The sequence below is a fragment of the Ovis aries genome, chromosome 2 (assembly GCF_016772045.2).
Source record: "Ovis aries strain OAR_USU_Benz2616 breed Rambouillet chromosome 2, ARS-UI_Ramb_v3.0, whole genome shotgun sequence".
In the NCBI taxonomy this organism is placed as follows: Eukaryota; Metazoa; Chordata; class Mammalia; order Artiodactyla; family Bovidae; genus Ovis; species Ovis aries.
The window spans coordinates 38,217,028-38,243,954 of NC_056055.1; the positions used below are offsets into that span (position 1 = coordinate 38,217,028).

The 26,927-nt window shown below is 50.0% G+C and overlaps 1 protein-coding gene across 6 annotated transcripts; it reads right to left on the reverse strand.

Annotated features, from left to right (window-relative positions):
• Positions 1-572: 572 nt before the first annotated feature.
• Positions 573-26,229, reverse strand: LOC101106395 (L-gulonolactone oxidase). 6 transcript variants are annotated; one of them, XM_027964301.2, is made up of 13 exons: positions 26,086-26,229; positions 25,013-25,114; positions 22,882-23,007; positions 21,536-21,630; positions 21,067-21,157; positions 19,511-19,696; positions 15,141-15,266; positions 10,000-10,107; positions 8,863-8,939; positions 6,508-6,657; positions 5,533-5,697; positions 2,127-2,217; positions 573-1,351 (listed from the first exon to the last, which is right to left on the reverse strand). In XM_027964301.2, the coding sequence occupies exons 1-13, from the start codon at positions 26,086-26,088 to the stop codon at positions 1,223-1,225; spliced, it is 1,449 nt and encodes a 482-aa protein (XP_027820102.1). In that variant the 5' UTR covers positions 26,089-26,229; the 3' UTR covers positions 573-1,222. The 6 variants fall into 6 exon arrangements, with proteins under 6 accessions (XP_027820102.1, XP_004004204.1, XP_060265141.1 ...); XM_004004155.5 differs by lacking the exon at positions 15,141-15,266; XM_060409158.1 differs by having other exon boundaries at positions 573-2,217.
• Between the last annotated feature and the right edge of the window lie 698 nt (positions 26,230-26,927).

Consider the following 26,927-nt stretch of genomic DNA (forward strand, 5'->3'; position numbering starts at 1 on the left):
CAATATACACAGATTCCAATTTCTCCATGTCCTTGACAACACGTGTTATTTGCTGTTGTTGTTGTTTTGAAAAGAGTAATCCTAATGCATGTAAAGTGACATCTCATTGTGATTTTATTGTCATTTCCCTAATGATTAGTGATGTGGAGCACCTTTTCATGTGCTTATTGACGATTTGTTTATTTTCTTTGGAGAAATGTGTATTCAAGTCCTTTGCCCATTTTTGATTAGTTTGTTTTTGTGTTGATAAATTGTAGGTGTTCTTTGTATCTTCTGCATATTAACCTCTGATTAGACATATGATTAGAATATACATTTCTTGATCCAGGAGCCTGTCTTAAGGTTCTTTTAATTCCCCCAAAGCACTTGGCACCTTGTAGATAGTCAACAAAAGCTTTGTGAAAGACTAGCCACAACATGTGGGAGGGCAGAGGCCACTCGAAACTGCAAAAGGAATATGAAGAACATTTTCCAGGCAAGTCCAAGACCCTGGAGGGAAGCTGGGGAATCAAGGAGCCTTCTGCTCCCAAAGGATTACCTTGGAGATGGAGAGGAAGGAGCGGAGACTAGACTAAAGGAACTCTTGGCCTTTATTAAAAAGACGGCAAGGAAAGTCCCCCTTTCCAAACATCCCTGGAACAGACATGCTGCAGGTTGGGCTATGGGAGATCAGGCGGACAAGTGGACCCCCTGGAAGAGGACAGTCCCAGGGCAGGGCACATGCCTTTGAGCATCTGAAAGACCCTGGAGGGTGAAAGGAAGCAAGGCACAGCACACATGACCTCTGTGTCTAAACGTATGCTGGTGGGACTCCTCCCTATGAGGGTGGGCAAGGCGACCCCTGGAGCTCCAGACATCCAGCCAGCGGGTGGAACCTGTGAATGGCCGAATCCTTACCTCATAGACATACAGAACGTTTGGGGGCTTCTCTGTCTCTTGGGAACAGGATGTGGTGACTGTAGGCTTGCGCTAAGGGGATGCTGCTGGAGAGGTAAAGGGATTTGGTGCTCTTCCTTACACGGGGTGCTGCGAGGATGAAGAGGTAGGGGATGCCCAGAACCAGGTTCCTTGCTGTGGGTCGGAGCAGCTGTGGGTGTCCTGGCAGAGGGCCCCAGGGGAGATGTCTGTTCCCCATCAGGACAGCGGGACATTGAGCCTTGCCCTGTGAGAGGTGGGCCTGGAGGTGAGATGAGGTGGGCTAGACTTGTTTTCTGTTTGTGCTTCAGTAGAACACCTTCTCCAGATAGGCGTTCAGGAACATCCCTGTGGGGTCCAGCTTTTCTCGGATGGCACAGAACCTCTGGAAGGCCGGGTACATTTTCTCAAAGTCCTTCCGGGTGCAGTTGTGAGCCTGCGGAAGCAACAGGAGACAGCAGGCCTTGTTTCCCGGAGCTGGCATTTCAGCGGGGCTGCAAACCTGTGTCTGTGTGCCTGCATGTGTGATCCCCTATCCCTAGGCATGCACAGAACACATGCGTGCAGGTATATGCATGCACACACTCACAACCCCCATGCGTGTGCCCACACCCACGTGTGCATGTATGCACATGTATACATGCATATAGGCTCATGCACAAACCCACGTGTTATGTGTGTGCACATATGCACACACACACACGCATGCATGCACATACACATGTAATGTAAAGAACCCAAACAGGAGGGAGGAAGTTCTTGGAAAGTAGAGAAGGAAGCGGTTAAAATGCAGTATTAAAGTTCCCATTCCATTTGCCATCGGGCAGTGGAGGGGGCTCTGGCACCAGTTCTACTGCTAATTAGTAAGTCCCATCATCTCTGAGAGACCCCTAGTTTCCTGTCTGCTGAATGGACTCATTGCCTTAGCCTGCTTATAGGGTTTCTATGAGAATTAAATGAAAGGTGAGCACTAAAAACTCGAAGGGAACTACAGCCACTGGGCTTCTGAAACATGAATGCAGAGAAGCTGGTCTAGTTAAGGTAGTGGAGGCCCTCCTTCCTATGACTTGCTCAGCTCACGGTTTCCCCTGGAGGCTGGAGCCCTGGGCAGGCAGGACAATAGGGAAGAGAGGCGCCCTCTGCTGGAAGCCCTGGCTCACAGTAGCTGCCCGGCTCCCACCCGTGGTGAGGCTCCGACAGACGTGTCTTACCTTGGCCCAGTGGGGCCTGCCTCCCACCTTCTTCATGATGTTCTCATAGGCCAGCCAGTAGTCCAGCCGTGGTACGTCCTTGCCATAGGGCCTGAGGAGGGGGCAGAAGGAGGTGAGGCTATGCTCTTGTCTCTGTGGTCTCACCCATGGTTATCAGGCATCTTGCCCAGCGCTTGTCTACAGAGCACGGATGGCAGTGACTCAGCACCCTGCAGCTTTTGCTCAGAAGGATTTGGAAAAAGTTTACCTCTTACACATATTTTAACTGTCAACTGAAAGTTGCCGTGTTTTTGTTGTTGTTCAGTCATTCAGTCATGTCCGACTCTTTGCAACCCCATGTGTATGAGTGTGAATAATTTTAAATTAATATATTTTTTCCTCTGTGTGTGTATATATACATATACATATATATACACACACACACACACTTATTTGGGCTTCCCTGGTGGCTTAGTGGTAAAGAATCCACCTGCCAATGCAGGAGATGGAGGAGACATGGGATGGGAAGATTCCCTGGAGGAGGAAATGGCAGCCCACTCCAGTATTCTTGCCTGGAAAATCCCATGAACAGAGGAGCCTTGTGGGCTACAGTCCACAGGGTTGCAAAAGAGTTGGACATGACTGAGTGACTAAGCACAGCACATACACTTAAAGATTTGAATTTTAAATCTAAATAGTTTAAAATGTAAATTAAAAAACTTAATGTAAAGATTATTTAAAAGATGTATACAAAAATCTTTATAATAAATAAATAGATATATAAATATCTCTATCAGAATCACCTCATTTGATGCATGGAAATCACGGCCAATGTAACCTAGTTGGTCAGTCCTTGCTGCAACGTCAGACTTACTGACAGAGAAGAGTCAGAACTCGCAAAAACTCAAAAGTTATGATGCAGCCCCCAGGCGAATTTTCTTGCTTCTGAATTTGCATTCACAGGCAGGGACAAAACAGACAGATATCTTGAGGACTGAGCCAGGCCCTCAGTTTGTTCCTGCGTGAAATGAGCTGCCTCCCATTCGATGTGGGTTTCTGAAATTCTCTTTTCTGGCTTTGGGACCCCCCCTCCAGGACAGCGCCCTCTTAAACTGTCCCTAGGGATCCCCTGAGTTTGGGGGTATTTTACAGACTGGAGAGATAAAGCATAGTAAGATTCAGGCTAGGTGAGAGGTGGTCTGTTTGTCTTTTACAAAGTCAGGGAAGGACTATTATCAGTGGTGGAAGGGAAGGAAGAAAGATGTGTCTTAAGCAGGGAGTTTTAGAAAAGAAGAGTTTCTTAAACTGTGTGTGTCCATAAGCCTCATACGGGAGGTCATTGCACACCAACTCAGGAAATAATAGCACAGTATGAGCATACGGTGTCTGCCTATGGCCTGGTGGACCTGGTGAGATGGCACCATGTCCAGGCATAACTCTCCTGGCCTCACAGTCCTTCTCAACCCGATGCTCCAGGCTCTCAGAATCATTGCCTAGGGCAGCACATGAGACAGCATAAACTTGTCAGTCCTGAATATCAGTTTTGCAAAGGGTAGCTGTGCATATTAACATTAATATTAACATTTGCCTGTATGCTCACTCAGTTGTGTCTGACTCTTTGTGATCCCATAGGCTACAGCCCGCCAGGCTCCTCTGTCCATGGGATTTTCCAGGCAAGAATACTGGAATGGATTACCATGCCCTCCTCCAGGGGAATCTTCTGGACCCAGGAAATTGAACCTATGATTCCTGCATTGGCAGGTGGATTCTTTACCACCAGAGGAGCCCATTATGTGTTACATATTAATTAATAGTACATATTAATAATATCTCCAATAATAACATTAACAATTATAATTACTAGGATCCTCTATGATCCACCTCCCAGAATTCTGGAAATAAAAGCAAAAATAAACAAATGGGATCTAATTAAACTTAAAAGCTTCTGCACAACAAAGGAAAATATAAGCAAGGTGAAAAGACAGCCTTCTGAATGGGAGAAAATAATAGCAAATGAAGCAACTGACAAACAACTAATCTCAAAAATATACAAGCAACTTATGCAGCTCAATTCCAGAAAAATAAATGACCCAATCAAAAAATGGGCCAAAGAACTAAATAGACATTTCTCCAAAGAAGACATACGGATGGTTAACAAACACATGAAAGATGCTCAACATCACTCATTATTAGAGAAATGCAAATCAAAACCACAATGAGGTACCACTTCACACCAGTCAGAATGGCTGCAACCCAAAAATCTGCAAGCAATAAATGCTGGAGAGGGTGTGGAGAAAAGGGAACCCTCCTACACTGTTGGTGGGAATGCAAACTAGTACAGCCACTATGGAGAACAGTGTGGAGATTCCTTAAAAAATTGCAAATAGAACTGCCTTATGACCCAGCAATCCCACTGCTGGGCATACACACCAAGGAAACCAGAATTGAAAGAGACACATGTACCCCAATGTTCATTGCAGCACTGTTTATAATAGCCAGGACATGGAAACAACCTAGATGTCCATCAGCAGATGAATGGATAAGAAAGCTGTGGTACATATACACAATGGAGTATTACTCAGCCGTTAAAAAGAATACATTTGAATCAGTTCTGATGAGATGGATGAAACTGGAGCCGATTATACAGAGTGAAGTAAGCCAGAAAGAAAAACACCAATACAGTATACTAACACATATATATGGAATTTAGAAAGATGGCAATGACGACCCTGTATGCAAGACAGCAAAAAAGACACAGATGTGTATAACGGACTTTTGGACTCAGAGGGAGAGGGAGAGGGTGGGATGATTTGGGAGAATAGCATTGTAACATGTATACTATCATGTAAGAATCGAATCGCCAGTCTATGTCGGATGCAGGATACAGCATGCTTGGGGCTGGTGCACGGTGATGACCCAGAGAGATGTTATGGGGAGGGGAGGTGGGAGGGGGGTTCATGTTTGGGAACGCATGTACACCCATGGTGGATTCATGTCAATGCATGGCAAAACCAATACAGTATTGTAAAGTAAAATAAAGTAAAAATAAAAATTAAAAAAAAAGAAAAAGAAAAAGAAAAAATAAAAAAACAGTTATAATTACTATATGTAAGTAAAACAATTCTAATTAACAATAATATTATATATTAATTAACATTAATGACCACATTAACACAGTACAGCTAGAAAGGGTAGTTGCTGGAACGGGAAGGAGAGAAAGACTATTTTCTGCTGCTAGGACCAGGGAAGTCTCCCTGGAGAAGGTGGCATTTGAACTGGCCTTGAAAGCTGAGGAAGGAGGGAGGGGCTCTTCGAAGAGGAGGGACCTGCTTCCGAGGCCCCGCCCCCTTCACTGCCGGCTTCCGCAGCCCCGCCCCGTCCACTACCGGCTTCCGCAGCCCCGCCCCGCCCCGAGCAAACCATTCACCTGTACATGATGATGTTCATGTAGCAGCTGTCGCGCTGGAAGCAGGGGCTCAGCAGGATGTCGTCCGCGCGAGTGAAGCGTACCTCTACGGGGTAGTGGGCCACCACCTTGGGGTTTGCCTCTAGCGTGGCCTTCAGCTCCAGCAGGGCCACTTTGGTCTTCTCTCTGCACTCGGCCCGGGGTGGGAGAGGGGATGGAACCCAGACCTGAGGAAGGGGCCTCTGGAGATGTCCCATGAGGCTCAGCACGGCCCCCAGGAAGCCCCTTCCTCATGGCTTCTGCTCTTAAAGTCCTTCTCACAGAAGCAGAGAGCTACCTCCTGCTCCCACTCCAGTCCCTAGGACCCCCACCCAATTGGAAGCTCTGCTCAGGTCTCTTCTGGCCGCAGCTGTCCCAGGCCGTGGCCTCTTCTTCTTCAGATAGGAGCAAGCCACTCTGATGCCAAGATTCCTACTTTTTCTAATAGTCCAGCCCTGAGAGTTTGGTGCCCCAGCCTCTGAACACTGTGACAGAGGGATCTCCTGAGCCCTGAGCATTGATCCCCCTTTTCCTGGAGAAAGATAAAGAGGGGCGATTCAGAGAGGAAGCTGCAGTGAGTTGGGTACAGACCTAGCCTCCATCTCAAGGGGGTCCCTCCCCATGAAGAGTCCTCCAGCCTGCCAGGTGGGCTCTGCTAATGGAGGGACTGAACACAGGGTACAGTCTTTCAGAAGAGCAAGATGCTGGCCACGAAGCCCTATGTTTCAAGTCTAAACCAGTCAGGGGCCAATGGGGAGAGTGGAGTGGATCCCCTGGCTGGTTTCCCTAGAGGCACAATGGTGCAAGGACACTGGATGGGAATTTGGAACTTCCCGTTTCCCTCAGAAATAACAGGTAGGATGGGTAGCCTGGTTGGCAGTGCATGGGCTGTGAGCACGACCCAAAGGGAGCTATATGTTGCTGACCCACCCACAGGGTGGCCCGCTCAGCCCTTACCTGGGGATGGCCCAGTCCTGGACATGCTGCTTGAAGCGGCATTCGTAGTTGAAGATCTTGTGGCTGAGGTTGCAGTTTTCCTTCTTCCCATTGAACAGGAGCCAGAAGAAAAAGCGATTGATCCAGCCCACAAGGCCTGGCAGGAAGGTGCTGGGGGGCAGGGCAGAGGGGTCCTGATCATCAAATTATCCAGCGGTGGGTAAGTACCGGCTGTGTTGTGGTCAGTGGACCGAGTCCTTTACAAACCGGGGCTTCATTCCCTACATCCTGTGCCACATGTGCTAATCTGCAGCCTGGAAATCCCTCCAGGGAACGTGAAGATCCCCCTGTATCACTCTTTCTGTGGCTGCCCAGGGCTCCAGTTATGGATTTTAGCCTACATTTTATTCTTCTCTCCTTCTTTAATGACTAGGTTGTTTTTAGTGTTAGAGTGTTTCATTTTAATCGTGATTTAAAAGAAAAAACCACATAATGTAAAATTTACCCTCTTAACCATTGTTTAAGTGTGCAGTTCAGTACTGTTAAGTATATTCACATCACTGAGCAGTGGATCTCCAGAATCTTGCAAAACTGAAACTCTGTCTCCACTAAAAATTAACTCCCCATTTCTCCCTCCCTCCAGCCTCCGGCAACCTCCATTCTTCTTCGGCAACCCTCCATACTTCTCGTCTTTGTGAATTTGACTGCTCTGGCTGCCTCATATAAGTGGAATCACTCAATATTTGTCCTCTTATGTGTCTGGCTTATTTCAGTTATCATCATGTCTTCAAGATTCGTTCACATTGTAGCCTGTGTCAGAATTTCCTTCCTTTTTGAAGGCTGTCTAGTTTTCCATTGAATAGCTATATGTCCCATTTTGTTTAGTCATCAGTTGGATAGTAATGTTCACTTTTTGGTTGTGAACACAAATGTGCAGATATCTCTTTGAAATTGTGCTTTCAGTTCTTTCTGACATATAGTCAGAGGTGGAATTGCTGGGTCATAAGGGAAATTCTATTTTTAACTTTTTGAGAAACCTCATACTGTTTTCCATAGTGGCTGCACCAGTTTACCTTCTCACCAACAGTGCATGCGTCCTAAGTTGCATCCGACTCTCTATGACCCTGTGGACTGTAGGCCGTCAGGCTCCTCTGTCCGTGGGATTTCTCAGGCAAGAATACTGGAGGGGGTTGCCATTTCCTCCTCTAGGGGATCTTCCTGACCCAGGGATCGAACCTTCATCTACTGCATTGGCAGGCGGGTTCTTTACCACTGAGCCACCAGGGCAGCCAAATCACCAAGACCCAATCCTTTATTTCGTGTTCACCGCTGCATCCTTGGGGACATGGTTCAGCGAGCAGCAGAGCTGCAAGGGTGAGGCCAAGTGGACGTGGTTTCCAGAAGCCACTAAGTGAGAGCCACATAGGTGGGGCTCAGAGGCCATGGAGCTCCCTCAGAGCATCCGTCCCAGCCCGGGTTGTGGCCACTGTGATTTAGAGCTCAATTTATTTGGATGCTTCCTGGCTTGGACTCCACAGACACAGGCACATAAAGCTGCCAGGCTGCTGTGATGGAAGGGGAGAGGTCTGGCTGGGCATTTTCCACTCTCACCCCTAATCCATCATCTGATGGAGCAATGGCCTCCAGGCTGGACTCACTGTCTTTAATAAGACCTCAAAGTCTCCAAGATAAAAGAATAGATGGATACACTTGACAATAAGTTTAAATGTCTATACACCATAAGGGCTTCCCAGGTGGTAAAGAATCTGCCTGTCAGTGCAGGAGACACAAGAGAAGTGGGTTTGATCCCTGGGTCAAGAAGATCTCCTGGAGCAGGAAATGGCAATCCACTCCTGTATTCTTGCCTAGGAAATCCCATGGACAGAGGAGCCTGCTGGCCTACAGCCCAGGGGGGTCTCAAAGAGTCTGACACAACTTAGTGGCTGAACAACAACAACAACAGCAACATACTTTAAATATGTGTTGCCTATATTATTTATGTGTATGAAACATGTCAAAAGTTTTTATCAGATGCCATTCCATGTCTTGGCTGAATATAGTGTCACTGCTCAAGGACCCATAAGGCCTTCCTCATCACTCATAGTTATGTGTCTGGTACTTGAGCCTGAGCACAGACTTCAGGCTGGGAAGGAGGTAAGAAACTGGACAATATGAAGGTTCACATCAGCCATGAGCCAGAGTGTGCAGCCTGGGCATGGGTATTTTTTAAAAAAAGCTCCACAGGGTTGGAATTCACTGCTCTGGACCATGCAGACAGACCAAGTTTGCATGTCTGAAGGTGGGATGTTCTTCTGATGGACCACACCCCCAGCAGTAGATGGCAGGTGCTGGGAAAAGATACAGTGGCCTTCCTACCTGATCCAGAGTAGGAACTCCAGTAAGTAGAATCCAATAGCGTAGTCCCAGAACCAGTTGGCTGAAGAGGAGGGCGGCTGGGAAGCAGAGTCTGTGGTCAGTTCCGAGCTGGAGCTGAGTGTCCCAGGAGAGGCTGTATGTGTGTGCTGGGGAGGGGGGACCCACTGGCCAGGACGATTGAAAGCCTCATTCTTGGTGGCACTGCCGATCCCCATGTCCTGTCCCCTTCTGTTTCGTGCTTATGTGATCATTTTGCTTAAGACCAAGAAATGCCTATGTCTCTTCTCTGCAGAGCTGATGAGCCTGGTGTTCGGCAGTCACCCTTTATGAACCCTATGCCAGCCCTGTACACATAGTAGGTGTTCTGGCCTTTGTCTGACTTGTCTGGTCAACATCTTCCTGCTGCTGCTGCTGCTAAGTCACTTCAGTTGTGTCTGACTCTGTGCGACCCCATAGATGGCAACCCACTAGGCTCCCCCATCCCTGGGATTCTCCAGGCAAGAATACTGGAGTGGGTTGCCATTTCCTCCTCCAATGCAGGAAAGTGAAAACTGAAAGTGAAGTCGCTCAGTTGTGTCCAACTTTTAGCGACCGCATGGACTGCAGCCTACCAGGCTCCTCCGTCCATGGGATTTTCCAGATAAGAGTACTGAAGTGGGTTGCCATTGCCTTCTCCAACATCTTCCTAAGTGAGGGCTTTATTTTATTCTGCTGAGAAGCAGCCTGTTTGCCAATGACATGGTGGTGAGGAGACAGAACCATGGGTTTCTTCCCCTGGGGGTGGGAAGGATGGGGTGCTGGAGGGAAGGTGGGATGTGCTAGCTGGCTTCTGAGGTCTATCCTGACTGCTTAGGACTCAGTGGCCAGTCCTGCCAACACCTCCATCTCTGCTCCCCACATCTGGATTGTCCCTTGGCCTCCTACCCCTGTATCCCTCCTCACAGACTCGTGGACCCTTACTGGGACCACCTTCCCTCGTCCTTCCGCCCTCTGCATTTAGTGCTTCTCTCCTCATGCTCAGGGATGCTCACCCTTTGCTTTTCCTCTCATCTCTCACCGGTCATCAGGATGGTAATAGGTGTTAGGTGCCCTGGGAGCTGGGCAGTGGGGGGAAATGGGGAAGATGCCCATGGCTACCTTGTTGGTGTGGTCCTGGTAGATTACACTGACGTTCTCACTGTGTGGGAACCAGAGAAAGCGGAAGTATTCAGATTTCTTCAGGTGACTGTCCAGGTTGTCAAGAACCTGAGAAAGGAGCAGATTGTGTTGGTCACATTTGATGGTGGGGATGCTGGAAGTTGGGGCCCCCATCAAAAGAAAATATCCAAAATTGTCCTAACATTGCCAAAGAGCAAGGGATGTGTCTTATAAGATGCTGGATGTTAAGTGGTAAGGAATCTACCATCAATGCAGGAGATGCAAGAGACACAGTTTTGATCCCTGGGTTGGGAGGATCCCCTAGAGAAAGGAATGGCAACCCACTCCAGTATTCTTGCCTGGAGAATCCCATGGATGGAGGAGCCTGGTGGGCTCCCGTCCATGGAATCTCAGAGAGTTGGACATGACTGAGCACACACATGCCACAGACATTAAAATGATCCACTTATAGGTTGACTTCATTGAGTTATGCAGAGGATAAAAATGAGTTCTCGTTTGAACAATGACTAGCTGTATAAGTCTGGGCAAGTGCCTCAATTTCCTCATCTGCAAAATAGGATTAACAACAATATCTATGTCAGGATTGTTATGAAGAGTAAACACACTAATGCCTAGAAAGCCCTTAATATGGTGTCTTGAGCACAGTAAGCTCCATACAGGTGTAGCTGCTGCTGCTCCTATTACTCTGACATTGTCATCATCAGCATCACTGTCATCCTCTCTTATTCCCACAATCCCTGACACCACAGTGGGCTTTAATAAAATGAACAGGAGTGTCTGATTCTGAATGGCTCATCCGTACACGTGGAGATGTCATAGAGCAAATCATGTCTCCCTGACACCCATCAGGCTGACACATGACAAATTCTGAGCCAAAGGAGATGACAGGCAGCTGGGAGGGAGAGGGAGAGTGCTGATTTTGGAGTAAGTTCTGGATTCAAGTCCTGGCCTGGTGACTTGCCAGCTGCACAACCTTGCTGGATCCATATCCCTGGAGCCTTGGTTTCCCAGCCTCCCCAACAACACATGGGCAGTTGTGCAAATGAAATGAGATAATCTATGCTGAAGCTCCTGCGTAGAGTGCCTGCCTGTGGCATGTACCCAGTGGAGAGTTTAGGTTCTGAATGTGAGCAATCCTGGCACACATTTGGGGATCCAGCCCTATTCCCACTAGGTTCCCAGCTGTGAGTTTCAGGAAGCAGCATCTCTTCATCTGTAGAACCAAGACAGAAATAGCTTTTTGTCCTTTTCTTCCTTCCTTCCTTCTTTCCTTCCAGGACTGTTGTGAGAACCAAGGGAGGTCATGGATGTGAAAGTAGTTTACAAGCTGTAAACACAGCAAGGAGATCAAACCAGTCAATCTGAAAGGGAATCAACCCTGAATACTCATTGGAAGGACTGATGCTGAAGCTGAAGTTCCAATACTTTGGCCACTTGATACAAAGAATCAACTCACTGGAAAAGACTCTGTTGCTGGGAATAATTGAAGGCAAAAGGAAAAGGGGGCAGCAGAGGATGAAATGGTTGGATGGCATCACTGACTCAGTGAACATGAAGTTGAGCAAACTCTGGGAGTTAGTGAAAGACAGGGAAGCCTGGTGCGCTGCAGTCCATGGGGTCACAAAGAATTGGACATGACTTAGCGACGGAACAACAACAAAAACAACCTGTGATTTCCATATCTGACCAGAAAGGAAGGAAAAACCAAGTGAAACACCAAGGAATGAGCCCATCTAAAACTTCAATTTGGAGCACCAAATTCCACTGGGAGAAGTGGAATTTTAGAATTCTGGATCCTGGTCCTCACTTCGGGGAGGACCCCTGACTTGTTAACTGATGCTTGATGGGGCCCAGGAAATACAGGAATGGGCGGACCATTGTCACCTTCCAGTGACCTGGCTGTCATCCCGAACCTCCCCTGCCACACATCAGCCCAGGCTGTGGGTCACCCTATTGCATCTCTGTTCATATCTCTCCAGCCTTCCCCTAAAATCTGCTCCTGCTAACGTGGCTTAGCCCAGGCCCTTCTTAGCTCTCACTGGCTCTTCTGCATTAGCCTCATAATTTGCCCCATTTTTCATCTTTCCAGACAACATCTACAGGGAAGCATTCCAAGACACAGCTCAAAAATCCCCAGCAGCACTCAGTTCCAATGGAATCGAGCCCCAATAGTTCAGCACTAAGAGGACTTCTTCCACACACACTGTCCAGTACTGTTGCCACTGCCCACAAGTGACCACATGGAAAGGGTCAGATCTGAATTCAGGTGCTCAATTTAACCCCACCTCTACCCCCACCAATGCTGTCTCCTTCCATTCTAAGTGGTTTTTATTTGTATTACATCCATCACAGAAGTATAGTACAGGTACTGAAGCATACATCTGTCCTGAAATTCATCAAGCCTCTCATTCACATTTGGTTTCTTCTCGAGGGCAGACATCAGCACATTTTTTTCTGTTAAGGGCCAGATAGTAAATATATTAGGCTTTGCTCTCTCTGTTTCCTCACCTCTGCTGTGATAGCATGAAAGCAGCTCATTGCGGTGTGTCAACAAAACTTTATTTACAAAAGCAGGTAGTGAACCAGATCTACCCTGTGGGCCAGTTTCCCAAACCCTCACCCTAGAGCTGCTGGCATAGGGACTTGGACACAGTAAATGCGGCAGTGTTCTTTGTTGTTTAGTCGCTCAGTAATATCCGACTCTTTGCAACCCCATGGATTGCAGCACATCAGGGTTCTCTGTCCTTCACCATCTCCTGGAGTTTGCTCAAACTCATGTCCATTGAGTCAGTGATACCATCCAACCATCTCATCCTCTGTCATCCCTTTTTCTCCCTGCCTTCAATCTTTCCCAGCATCATAGTCTTTTCTAATGAGTTGGCTTCGCATCAGGTTGCCAAAATATTGGAGCTTCAGCTTCAGGATCAGTTCTTCCAATGCATATTCAGGGTTAATTTCCTTTAGGATTGGCTGGTTTGATCTCCTTGCAGTCCAAGGGACTCTGAAGAGTCTTCTCCAACACCACAGTTTGACAGTATCAATTCTTTGGCACTCAGCCTTCTTTATGGTTCAACCCTCAGATCTGTACATGACTACTGGAAAACACTATATGGATCTTTGTCCATAAACTGATGTCTCTGTTTTTTTTAATATGCTGTCTAGGTTTGTCGTAGATTTTCTTCTAAGGAGCAAGTGTCTTTTAATTTCATGGCTGCAGTCATTGTCCACAGTGATTTTGGAGTCCAAGAAAATAAAGAGCCCTATGATTTCATATTTGAAGAGGAGGCCCTCTTCTGCTGGGCTGTAGATCCATGGAAAGTTCAGGAAGAAACACCAGGTCCCTGTCACTATCACTTCCATCCTGACTGGGTGATGGACCCATGGCCCATCACCTCTGGGCAGAACCATTTCTCCTGGGAGAATAGGAACATGGTCTGGAGCTCTGCCTGAAGGATGGGACTGAGAGAGCGGAAAATCCCCCCTTCTCTCCTGTCCCAGCCTCCAGGGCCTTCCTAGGTTGCCCAGAATCTTAGCAGTAAAAGTAATGGTGGCGCCCCTTTCTGGGTGCCCAGTTTCCCACCCAGAGTGGAGTAAAGAGAACCACTTTCACATCACACTTTGTGCCTCTCTCCTGGCATCTGTCACTTCTTTTCCTCCCTGCTTTAGAGGGACAAGGCATATCTTTTCCCCCATGCTAAACTCCAAGCTCCTCCAGGCAGGCAGCATGCCCCCTCCAGCTCTGTGCCCCTGTGGTCCCTAACTGAGCACTGTGTGGTCACTAAAGGATGGAGCCCCCTGCCCTGGACCCATCTCACTGTGACTCTCTTCAGGGCCTACAAACAATCCTATCTGGGGGAGGAGGGTCCCCAGGATCAGCTTTCCTCAATCTAACTGGTGGTTCCTGGGAGCACTATCAAAGGGGGTGGGCCCCAGAGGAATGTCTTCCTTGGCATGCCATTGGCAGGAAGGGTTCTAGAGGGTTCCATCCCCTCCAAAATTAGCACCGCTGCTGAACTGACTCACGAGAACTGATTACCAGGCCTGTGAGCAGAAGCTGAGGGCTCCCTGTCCCATGGTTGGGGGTTACCCAGTGGTCAGTGGCCGGCCACCCAAGAGAGTGGGCGGGCATTTGGATGCTGCTGACAAGGTTGGTGTGTCCCAGGGACCAACCCTGCTTCCCGCAGCACTGGGGGAGGTGGTGATGCAGGCAGCCAGCTGTACTTCTCACATCTCATTATGGTTTGCGTGGCATAAAGGGTTGACAGCCATTTCCAAAATCCTCTAGTCTTCTCGCTGACTGTGATTTCATACCAGTTAGACTGCAGAAAGTTGGGAATGCTGAGACCTTGTCATAAGAAGCCAGGGAGGCCACCCTTTTCTCGGCCCCTCTGCTCAGAAGCACTGATTCTGACTCCCCCTTCCCCTCATATGGCTTTGAGCAGCCTTCAGAAGCTGTGTTGAGGTGCAGATAAGAGAATCAGACCTGGGAAGCAAGGAGCTGCATCTGAGATGGACCCCACACAGCACAGGGGTGGGCAGGAGAGGGTAAACCTCAGAGAGGGGTGGGTGTTTAAAATTCTTCCTTGTGGCTCAGACAGTAAATCTGCTTTCAATGCGGGAGACCCGGGTTCGATCCCTGGGTAGGGAAGATCCCCTGGAGAAGCGAATGGCAACCCACTCCAATATTCTTGCTTGGGAAATGCCATGAACAGAGGAGCCTGGTGAGCTACCGTCCATGGGGTTGCAAAGAATCTGACATGACTAAGTGACTAAGCACACATTGGTTCTCAGGCACCTGCCTGCTCCTGGAAATGAGGTCTCATCCTTTTTCTTTTCAGAAGGAAAACATTCAGGGGGAGCAAGAGTGAGGAGAAGCTGCTCCAGTGACAGTTTTCTGATTGGTCCTCTTTCCTTCCTCTCTGGACTGCTCTCCTCTGAGGGGAGCAGCCTGGGACTCAGCTTCCCACCTGCATCTTACTCTTCCTCCCAAGCATTCCCAGCCCCTTGAAGGGGCCCTTTAAAGGCTGCTCTGAGCAGAGAGGGTAAAAGAAAATTGAATGCAGGGCCATGGACAGCACACGCCCCTGGGAGGAAATCATAGGGTTGTAAATGCCACCCACCCTCTGTGCAGTCCTTGTCTGTGGCCAGAGCCTGGGTAGGGAAGGCTGGTCCATGGGCGTGATGATAGACACTGATGATGGCCCTGGTGGAGACCCATGCAGCTCCGGGCGGAAGAGCAGCTGGAGCTGTGCAGAGGGGAGAGAGAGAATCCACAGAGGACCTGCTGACTCAGAAGAGGAGGAGGAGGAGCATCTAGCCTTGTGAGCCTTTGAGGGATGGGCTGGGGCCGCAGGGAAATGATGGGAGACTCCGCACCAGGATTCATGCCCCTCCCCAGGAATAAGACCCAAGAACATCCCCAGATGCCCCAGGCGAGAGAAGGACCCTCTGTCTCCAGGGTGGGGCACAGTTTTGTATCCAAGTGCTGCACTGGTTTATGTAATGTCAGGGCTGGAAAAGAAGTCAGGTTCATCTAATTTGACCCTACTTTTAAAATGGCAAAGAAGGGACTTCCCTGGTGGTCCAGTGGCTAAGACTCCATGCTCCCAATGCAGGGGACTTGGTTTCGATCCTTAGCCAGGGAATTAGATCCCACACGCTGCAACTGAGACCTGACGCAGACAAATAAATAATTTTAAAAATAAAAAGTCTCCAAAAATGTGAAGGGCTTGGTCCAGGTCACACAGAGGGAGCTGCACAATCAGGCTTGGGGCTGCCTGCCTCCCCAGAGCCCCTCTAAATACTCACTGAGCATTTATTGCTGTGTAATTGTGTGTGTGTGTGTGTGTGTGTTGGGGTTGGAGGACAGCCTGAGATAAGACTGCAAGAAGCAGGCCTTAGGTGTGGTCAGTCTTAGTACATCTCTGCCAGGTCAAAGGAGGAGCAGAAAGAGGGTGGGGTCTGTCTGTCCACTTGGTTCTAATGCCCTGGTAGGAGCCCAGGGGCCAATCCTACTGGCTAAAGAAGAAGCAATCTCTTTATCTCTGGGTCAAACTATTCAGCTTAAAAATGAACAAGTTCTGACCTAAGTGAGAGGCTGGAAGGTGGTCCCTTTCTGGTTGAAGGTGGTCTCTGCCCATCTCCCTTCTCTGCCTGAGATGCTGACCCCTTAACCTGCCCACTGCTCCATTGACACCATGCTCACTGAGGTCAGCAGTGATCTCCTGATGACCAGACCCTGGTGTTGCTCCCCAGCTCCTCACAGCATTGGACTTGTCTGGCTGCTCTGTTCTGGACACTGAGCACTAAGGCTCCTTTCTGTCCTCACCCAAGCCCTCTCTCTGTGGGTGACCACATCTACTGCTGGGAGCCAGCACGGGAGATCCCACCCATGACAAGGTCATGTGGAGAGACCTGACGGGCAAGGCAGGTCAGGTCTCAAGGGGTCCTCTGTCTGAGCATCTACCCCGAAACCAAAATCTGTCTGTTTACTGTCTGCTATACTATACTCTTCTGACATTACCACCTTTCTCTGGAAAGAGTTAACTCAGAGCTCCAGTTAACAGTCTCCTGCATATAAAAAGAATGTCTCGGTTTAAACCCCTTCGATGGCTTTCTAACTTACCTGACCAGTCTGCCCAGACTTTTACAACTTGTGAATTGTTTACAGCCCCCCAACTGCAAGAGGCATGAAGCTTAAAACATCTTAAAGATATAGAGCCTTTTACAGTTAAGAATTAGTTTGGTGAAGAGTTTGTTGAGTTAATGTTTGCTGCCAGGCCTCCATATCCTTTATCTTTTAGGCACCTGGGAGGATATTAATCGGGATGCAAAAATAGGAATATAGTAGTTTTGATGATAGCAACACTAGACTTTTGAGTTAATGAATTTTCTCTTTGTTATAAATCACTGTGCTCCTCTTTCATTGTTATAAATTGTTGTGTCCTTGCTATGTAAGAATGTAAATTTATTTAGTGCTTTCTGAGAGTGGCACCAGACTTTGGGAAGAACAACACTATTACCCTTATCAGAAAAGGGCTGTAAAATGTTAATTGGCCCTCTGGCCAGAAGATGATGTAAATCACCTAAGACTTGTGTATACAACTAGGTATGCAGAGAGAAAGTCTGGTCTCGAAAAGAGTCAGGGCTGCTGACACTGCATAATTTTATATTATCCATTGATCTCTATGTACAAAAAAAGTATAAAAAGCCCTTACGAACAATAAAGGATGGACCAGTTTCTCAGACCAGCTTATCGAACTGGTTTCTTGGAAATCTGGCTCTCCCCGTGTCAAATCTCTCTCTCTCTCTCTTTCTCCCTCTCCCTCCCTCTCCTTTTCAGGCTGAATTCCCATCGGGGCGTGGAGGGGCGTGGAGGCTCTCCGAGTCTACTTACTTGCCCTGGCTTCTAAGACCCACGCGAGAGGGAGCCCAAGGCAGGGCACCCTCCACTATTCAAGTGGGCGCCGGTGGCCTAATGTAGATGGTACAAGTTCCTTGTCTTGGAACTTAATTGGTTTTCCACATAAACCAAGTTATTCAGCCTCTTTTCTCCACTAAATTTTCCTACTATACTATTTTTTTCCTAATCTCTCTTTATATTTCTAAATAAGTAAGTTTTTCCTCACCTACTCCATCTCCCCTTCAAATTACCCTGGACCCACCGGGGCTGGACCCCGACAATCAGCTCGCACAGTCTGAGGGGAGTGTTGACCTCTGCTTTGTGCTGAATTGCATCGACCTAAAATGCAACGTGTAGAAGCCCTCATCCTTGGCATGTGACTATATTTGAAGCTAGGGCCTGCTTGGAGTGAACAAGAAGCTTAGATCAGCCCCTTAACACTGGTCTGGGGATGTGGCTAGTTGGAGCAGGCTCTTGAGGTGGCTCAGAGTCTGGGGTGGCTCCACGTGGACTGGTTCTACCCTCTTGGAGCTCCCTGGCTTAGCCACACAGTATCTCTGCCAAACAATTCCATGAAATGTCCTTGTAATCCTTTCTTGAGCCAAAGCATCAGGCAACTCATTTGCCAAGAGTGGTCCACACGTGCTCAGCACTGATGCTCTAGGAATCAGTGCCACATCCCCTGGACCAGCATCCCCACCCTTTTTGGCACCAGGGATTGGTCTCATGAAAGACAAGTTTTCCAAGGACCGGGACAGGGGTAATGGTTTCAGGATGATTCAAGTGCACTTTATTTCTGTCATTACTACATCAGCTCCACCTCAGATCATCAGGCATTAGATCTCAGGGAATGGGGACCCCTGCCCAACAGCATCCCTGGAATCACTTTGTCAGCCACCAGTGGAGAGTTCTGGGGCTAAAGTTCCACAAACACCATGTGCTTCAGCAGGTTCAGTTGTGTCTGACTCTTTGCAACCCCACCCACTGTAGCCTACCAGGCTCCTCTGTCCATGGGATTCTCCAGGCAAGAATACTGGAGTGGGTTGCTGTGCCCTCTTCCAGGGGATCTTCCCAACCCAAGGACTGAATCCGCATCTCCTGTGTCTCCTGCACTGCAGGCAGATACGTTACCGCTGAGCCACCAGGGCAGCCCCGCCAAACAACATGCCTCTGCATAAAGGACCTTCTGCATTTAAATCCTTTGCTGTGAGGTTTATAACGTGTTAGAAATTCCAGTGGTAAGGATTTCTTTAGACCAGATGCTAGATAACAGTATTTTCCATTTTTCACTGACTAGGTACCCTGGGGAGCACACTGTAGTACTGAACTAGATACTTTACAAGTGTTATCTGAGTTAATGCTCAGGTTCACTACTTTAAGGTAAACATGATTTACTCTGTTTTTGCATGAGGAAACTGGGGCTCAGCAAGGTTCAATGGCTGACTCAAGGTCACAGCTTGGGGGGTGGTACTGCCAGCATTCAGTTTGACCCCAAATTCCACCATAACTATGTGGGGCCAGTAGTGTTCACATCACTACCAACTCCATCTGTGCAGAGGGTCTACTCATATTGAATAGTGAGGTGACTATGGAGGAGCTCAGATGCTGAGGGACTTGGAACCATAGATCTGAGTCCTGTAGCTTAGCAATTAGCAGGGATAGATCCATGCTTACCAGGCATTTCTGGTCTACTGCATGCTATCCATCCATCCATGCATCTATGCATCAATCTATCATCCATTCATCCATCCATCTGATCATCTGTCCATCTAGTCATCCATCCATGTATCCATCCATCCATCCATCCAATCATCCATTTTCCCAGCTAACCAACATGGGGTTTCATTCATTCAAAAAACATTGCTATCATTCAGAAGCCATCTTATCTGCCCCTCATCACCCAGCTCCTCTGAGCTCCACTGACCTGCTCACAAAGGGGTACTGCCACAGTATTCTGGGGTCAAGGAAGGGCTGGTGAGGTCAGTTCACTGCCCCATTCTGGGGACCTGCAGAGCTCAGAGGAGCATGACTTATTAATGTCCTCCATTTCTTTTCTGAGGCTGAGCAGTGGCAAATGAGAGACAGTACCTCTTTCAAGGTTGAGGGGAAGGTGGTCTCCTGCAAGTGGAACTGGGGCACACACTGCAGTGTGACTGTGAGGATGACTCCGAGGCAGCCCAGGTGCACGCGCGCAGCCTGGAACACCTCTACGTTGCTGGACTCTGAGCACTCGAGGATGGTCCCATCGGCTGTCAGCAGGGTCAGTGCCACCACCTGGCGGTGGGAGAAGAGCCATGCTTCAGCATCCCCAGGCTTCTGGTAAACCCCTCCCTTCCCTGTTTGTCCTTGCAAGGGAGGCCAAGTGTCTCCGATTCCCAGATGTATCTGGCCATGATTCCCACCATGTATCTGGCCCCAGGGACTTTCCCAGCTAGGTCTCCAATCACAGCCCGAGGGAGCCTCAGTCTTGGGGGAGGGTAGAAGGAGAAATGGAGTGAGGGGGGCTGTGTCTGGGTGGCATCAGCCCTCAGCAGGGAGGGGGCCCATCCATCACAGGCATTTCCATGGCACCCCAGTGGCTTGCCCTCCCCCAGCTGCCTTGCTCATTCTGTGGATTTCAAACTCAGGATTCAGCAAGCTTGTCCTCTGCCTGGAAGAGAGCTAAGATGAGATCGACTCCATAGAGCCACGAGGCCCCGGGTGGAAGTGGCTCATAAAGGCAAAGGGTGTGCATGCATCTGGGGGTCTGGAGCTGGCCCCACTGTCCCAACACGCAGCCCTGGGGACCAGAGTCCCTTGCAGGCTGTCTGCTCATTGCCCTCCTGAGCACCATCTCAGCCAAGTCTAGTCCATTTTCTCATTTGGGGACCTCTCCCTTGCCTTAGGAACTAGATTCCCCTACTTGGCCCTACCAAACGCAGAATCTCTGGGCTCTGCAGAGTGGGCTCCCCAGCTGGAGACAGGTGATGAACATCACTCTCCTTGCCCTTGGCTCCTGTTTCCAGAGGAATCCTCTTTCATTGCCTGCTGAAGTCCCTCCCCACACTCTGCTATCTGCTCACTGGGACGGAAATTGCTTTTGACATGTGCAGTTGGCGGTGGGGTGCCCAGGGTGAGAGAACAGATAAAGCTGAACTAATTCTGATTAATAGTGACCTAAACCAGAGAAGAGAAACTGGCAGAAGTGGGGCACAGTGGCCTGCTCTGGGAGTGAGGGTGTTAAGATGATTTTTATTAAAAAACAAAAACAGACTTTGTTGGAGATTTGGGGCTGAGTTGAGTGCTGGCCAGTGAAACACAGCAGTGGGGTCCAGTGATAATAAAGGTGGGCACTGACTCACCAGCTGTGTGATCTTGGATGTATGACTTAACCTCTTTGTTTCCTCATATGTGAAGTGAGGGCTATAACCGTCTCAGAGAGATTAGGTGAAGCACCCAGTTAAGTGCTTGGGGTTCAGTAGATATTAAAGATGCCAGTGTCTTCCCCTTGCTCCCTGCCATCAGCATAAGTGTAGAATTAAACAGAGGAGCTCTCAAACCATCCTGGAATGCCTGCTTGTCAGGAGCATCAATGACAAGGGTGAAGGGGCCTTGACCCACCCTCCCCTCTCCCTGGTGGTCAGCATCGAAGCAAGTGAACTCACTTGTGTGGCCAGGATGCCGTGCTTGATCCCCGTGTTGTGGGTTCCAGACCCGATGACACCACCTGCGGTCACGTCTGACACAGCTCCCAGGCTGGGGAGAGGAGGAGGGACACAGTTAGGCTTCCTGGGACAATACCTCCCGGGGTTGTGGTGCGAGGCCCTTCGGAGCAGAACAGCTGATCCATCTCCTGCCTGGGAATCTCATCCCCAGTTTAGCTTGCAAGGAGTCAGACATGACTGAGCAACTAAACAACAATTTCTTTCTATTCTCATATAATAGCCCCTGGACACCCGGGGATGGGGAGATGGGTACCCTGTGGGGATGGGACAGGGATCCAGAGAAACAGGTGCATCCTAAAAGTGCTCCTCTCTGGCCCCTGCCAGATCCTTGAGTGTCTGGCTGAGGTCAGGGTTGGGAGTGATGGTCATCACTGGCACCCGCCCTGGGAATGGGTGAGGTGGCTCTTACTTGGACAAAGCCAGGCCATGCTTGTCCAGCTGGTGGTTCAGGTCAGCTAGGAGGATGCCGGCCTCCATGGTCACCTGCTTCTTCTCTGTGTCCACCTGCAAAAGACCGGCACAGGCTAGGATGAGCTAGGCTGTCACCTAGCCCTCGTCCTGCAGCCACTCAAGGCTGTGAGTACAAGCATGTCTGTCCCAGCCCACAGTCATCCCAAGCTGCCTCCCACTGCAGGCAGCCAAAAGGGGGTGCAGGCAGAGCCCTAGAGTGCTGGGGCTCAGGGACTGTCCTGTGCAACCCTTCTAGTCACAGGGGAAAGAAATAAGGGGCAGGGAAGAGAAGAGGTTTACTCAAGGTCACCATAGGGCTGGGACTGGCGCTCAGGTCTCCTCAGCCATGTGGGAGAGTAGTTCTACGCCCTGAGACCCCCATGGTTGGTGGTGGTGGGGGAGGGAGGGGAGGAGTAGTCTCTCCATTTCATAGCATGGAGACTGAAGTTCAGGGACTCTAAGTCACTCACCCAAGGTCACACAAACATCCGCAGTGGAACTGAGATAAGGATTCACATCTGTGGACTCCAAAAAACAGCTTTCACTGACCCTGAGCACACAGCCTGGGCAAAATCAATTACCAGAGCCTGGTCCTCACTAATTAGCGATCAGAGTTAATTCCTCCCATGACTGATGTTTTGACCAGAGCATTTTCTACGGGGTGGAGATGGTTGGCCTGAGCAAATCAGGAAATAAATAGTACAGAGAAATCTAGAATCTCTTCTAGCAGAGCTGGAGGGGCGGGTACCAGGCAAAAATGACAGCTCAGAGAAGCTGGCCCTGTCAGGTGAGAACAAGAGCACATGCCTGTACTCTCACTCCCTGGCAGGCTCCTGGTTGTGGATTGGGCAGGGGAGGGGGTGTGAGAGGCCTAAATTAATGTATCCCAGTACAGGGTTGGTGTCAGACTCCTGAGTTTGTGGCCAGCTCTGCCGCTGGTCAGCTGTGTGACCTTAGGCAAGTCACTCCCCCTCTCTGATCTTCAGTTTCCCTACATGCAGAACAAGTTAGGTGCAAACCCTAGATTTGTCATAAATCCACCTTTGGGGCCCTGACTTGTGGACATCTTCTCTGTGGCCACAAGGGTGCACACAGACCAGATGTGAGGCTTGAAGGAGTCCAGGGCAGGCCCTGTCGGGGGTGAGGGTGATCACAGTGGACCAGGAATTGGGGGAGGTCACTTTGGGACTCAGAGGCCAGGAGGGGATGAGGCATGAGGGAAAAGGAGACTCCACCTCCACCCTGGAGTCTGGAATGGAGTGGCATGGGGTGCAGCAGAGGTAGGGAGCCCAGAGCTCCGGGTACCTTGAGGATGCGGTTCATCTTGCCCATGTGGATCATGAAGCCGTCAGTGCAGGCGATGTCTGAGGGCGAGTGGCCACCGCCCACCACCTTCACCCGCTTGTTCTGCTGTCTGGCCAGGGCCAGCACCTGTGGAGGCAGCATCTGCATCAGTCTCAGCCCAGGCCTTTCTCTGAGAGGCAGCCGGGCCACCCAGGCGTTGCACCCCCAGTCCCCCAGGTGCTGCTGGCTGGACGCCGCCGTGCAGGCCACTCCGAGAAAGAACTAGAGAGAAGGGCCAGGAAGTGAGCGGGGTGCAGGCCAGCACGGCTCAGAACAACTTTTGCATGCAGGACATCAGCCCTCAGATCAGTATGAAGCCTGTTTTCTCGGCATTCAAGGACCTCGGATCCATTCAAAGCCACTCCACCTCCTAGCCTTCCTCTTTTGCCCTCTCTGCTCTGCAAACATCCGCGCCGCCCCCTCCCCCCAGCCACTGAAGACTCTGATCATTCTCCACCCGTCCTCCCCTCATCTCCCACTGCCCTACCCCAGCTCCCCTTTGAGCTCCTATTCATTCTCCGGGCTGACTCAGTGATCATTTTTCTTCATTCTTCTGCTTGAGAAATTGGGGGCTTCAAATCTGGGTTTAAAATCTGGCTCTGATACTTAGAATTTAAGAATAAGGGAAAATTCCAAAGCCTCTCTGAGCCTGTTGCCCATCTGTTAAATGGGTTAGTAATCACTACCTTATAGGTATGGATGGGGACAGGTGAGACCACAGATATGAAGCAGGTGGTGCTGATCACCGGTGGTAACCATGTCATTCCCACCACTCTCCTCTGAGTGCCCTCACACACACGTATGCACAGGCTCACAAACACATGAATCTCTCCCCTCTTTGTGCTCTGCTAATCCTAGTGAAACACCTGCATCGTCTGGGTTAGTCCTATGCAACCTGTCTTATAGGTAAGCCTTTCAAAAGCAGAGGTTGGGTCTTGTCCATTTGTTCATTCATTCACTCATCCATTCAACAAATATTCATTAAGTGCTTCCTGTGTGCCTGATAAAGGGCTATGTGTGCTAAGGATGCAATGGAAAACAGGAAAAATGTGGCCTTACATCCTTATGAGGGAGAGAGAAAAAGGCATGAAAAAGTTCATGTCAGTGAAATAACTGCAGGTTTTGAATGCAGTGAAAGAAATAAGCAAGGAGCTGCGATGCAGAAGATGGGGACATCCTCAGATGAAGTGGTCTGGAAGTCTCTGAGGAGGTGATTTACCCTGAGTGCTAAAGGATGCAAAGGAGTTGGTCCCGTGACAAATGAAGGGACAGGCATCCCAGGTAGTGGGAAAAGCAAGGGCTAAGATACAGAGGTAGGAAAAAGCTTGGTTTTTCCTGTGATCACAAGTAAAGAATCTGCCTGCCAAAGCAGGAGACGTGGGTTTGATCCCTGGGTCAGAAAGATCCCCTGGAGAAGGACATGGCAACCCACTCTAGTATTCTTGCCTGGAAAATCCCCTGGACAGAGAAGCCTAGTGGGCTACAGTCCATGGGGTCACAAAGAGTAGGACAGAGATCAGTGGGGAGGCCATTTCAGGCCATGGCAGGTGGGGAAGGGGTGGTGGCCTGGGCTTAGTGGCAACAGTGCTGGAGAGAAGGAGGTGGTTCTAGAAACTTCCAAGCCAGGACTTGCTGAAGTCAGGCAAGGGTAAAGAAAGGACAGTGACCTACTTCCTGGCTTCTAGTTTGAGCAACCAGGTAGTTGGTACAGAGTTAGGAAGACCACAATAGAATAGGTTGAAAGCAAGGAAACATCAAAAACATCTTTCGGGGCATCAAAGTTTGTTATGTCTCTGATGAAAGAAGTCATATGCCAGTTTGCAGCTTGGAGAGGAGACCTGAGCCAGAAATAACAATCAGAAGTCACTGGTGGACACCCCAGGTGGTCACGTGACAGCAGAGTTCAGTTGGAGCCAACCTCATGGTGCTGTTGCCTGGCTAGCAATTCTGGGATGGGGATGGGAGTCTTAGCTGGGAAGTTCTCTTCTCAGCCTCCTCTCTGGGGGCATTTCTGATCCACATTTCTGACCCAGATGGAATTGGAGGTCTGGTGGCTGGACCATCGGGTGCTGTTCTGAGACAAGATACTCACCTCTTTGACCTCCTCCACGGACGTGGGCTGAAAGTACATCTCCGGGCAACAGCCGTAGGTCCTTGCCCAGTTTTGGAATTTGACCCCCTTGTACCCGTGGACCTATGTGATAGGACAAAAGCTGGGTCACCTCCAGTGAGTGGTCTCAGGCTACCTGTCCCCCATCCATCCACTGCCCTGACATTGTAGAGACGGAGGCTGAGGCCACGGCGCTGAGCCAGCCTCCGGGTTTGCCCTCGACACCCCTCTGCGCCCCTGGGAAGCCTAAACACATGTCAGTTCTGAAGCCAAGTGGCCATGTGGGGACTTCTTACTACCATTTTCTTCGATCAGCTCATGGCGGAGCGGGACGGTTAGGGGGTTGGGCAGATCATGCAGTGAACTCAGCACTCTCAGGAGAAGCAGGGAGATGAGATCAGTTTGCAGCTGGAGAAAGCAGTATTTGGGTTCCTGCTCTGGTGTGGTGAGCCCTCTGAAAGACCCAGTAGTACAAGGTGCACTGGGCTGAGTAGGACAGTGGGGGAGGGGCTGCATGAACTGGCCCGGTGGCCCAAGAAGGAAGGAAACTGGCCATCAGCTTTCCCACCAGTCTTCTCCTGCAGGAAGGGGCACGTCTGGGAGACTCCATGGTAGCCTTTCCTGGCCTGGAGGCCAAGCAGGGAGCCCTGGGAAATGGATTCCCATTTGAGGGACCTCTGCTGTGTGCCTGGGTTCCTCCACATGCCATACCTTTTTAGGGCTTATAGCAATACCACTGGATGGATGATATCAACGCTCATTTTCAGGAGCAGAAACTGAGGCCCAGGGAGGTGGCCTTCCCCAAGCTCACACAGCAACTGAGTAAAGACACAGGAGCCCAACCCAGGCCTTCCTCTTCTATCCCTTCCCCAGCACCCCAACGGCTCCTTGGAGCCTTGAGTCCAATTGGAAGGCTTCCCTGTGGCCACCCCTCAGCCCCACACCTGCCCAATTTTGCCCCCCTGCCCCAAGCCAGGTTCACGGGCTCAGTCTGGATGTAGCCGGTGGGGCTGACTGGCTGAACTGACCCGACCAGCAGTGCCATTTGGTCCTACCATGGCTCCAGTGGTGGGTCAGTGGCCTCGGCTGACTCCGGCTTCCTCTGGGAAGAGAGCACAGGGCAGCAGGGCCCTGGGGCAAAGCGGAGAGGCTGGAACCAGCAGAGAGGTGACAGTGAGCACAGAAGCTCAGGGAGGCACAGAGGGGCCCGCGGGAGGCGGATCAGCAGTGTGACGACGGGCTCCACCCAGGCAAACAGCCACCAGGCCCGCCCTCTGCCCCTCAGCCCCACTCAGGCAGCAGGGTGGAGAGGCAGGCTTCACAGGGTGGCCGTTTTTTTCCCCAAAGCTGTGGAGCTTCGATTCCAACAGGGTCTTTGGGGGCTTTCTGGAGCTGAAGGGCCCCTGGCCTTGAAACTGAGTCCGTAAAGCCACAGATGAGGGGAGGCTGTGACCTGGGGCCCATGTGTCAGTTCATTTGTCAGAGTTGGGGGAGGAATTCACCAGGCTGCCCACTGCCACTGGGAGACAGGACAGGATGTTGGTGGCTGTAGCGGGGGATGGTGTGAGGGGGAGGAGACGGACAAGTGACACAGCCCAGGCAGAGTCTTCTAGCTGAAGTCTTCCCTCTCCAGGCCTTAGGGCAGATAGACCCGGGTTTCTCTTTCGTGCTTTGCTGGTTAACCTCCACGAACCTCAGTTTTGTCTTCAGTAAAGCGGGGGCATGTGTATGTGTGCTGAGTTGCTTCAGTCGTGTCCAACTGTGTGTGACCCCGTGGACTGTGGCCCACCAGGCTCCTCCGTCTATGGGATTCTCCAGGCAAGAACAGGGGAGTGGGTTGCCATGCCCTCTCCCAGGGGATCTTCCTGACCCAGGGATCAATCCATATTTCTTAGGT

Coding starts and splice junctions, on each gene's coding strand:
- LOC101106395 (XM_060409158.1), bottom strand. Junction 21,158..21,535: donor CATGGCCTGGCTTTGTCCAA/GTAAGAGCCACC, acceptor TCCTCTCCCCAG/CCTGGGAGCTGTGTCAGACG. Junction 10,108..15,140: donor AGACAAGGACTGCACAGAGG/GTGGGTGGCATT, acceptor CTCCTTTCTCAG/GTTCTTGACAACCTGGACAG.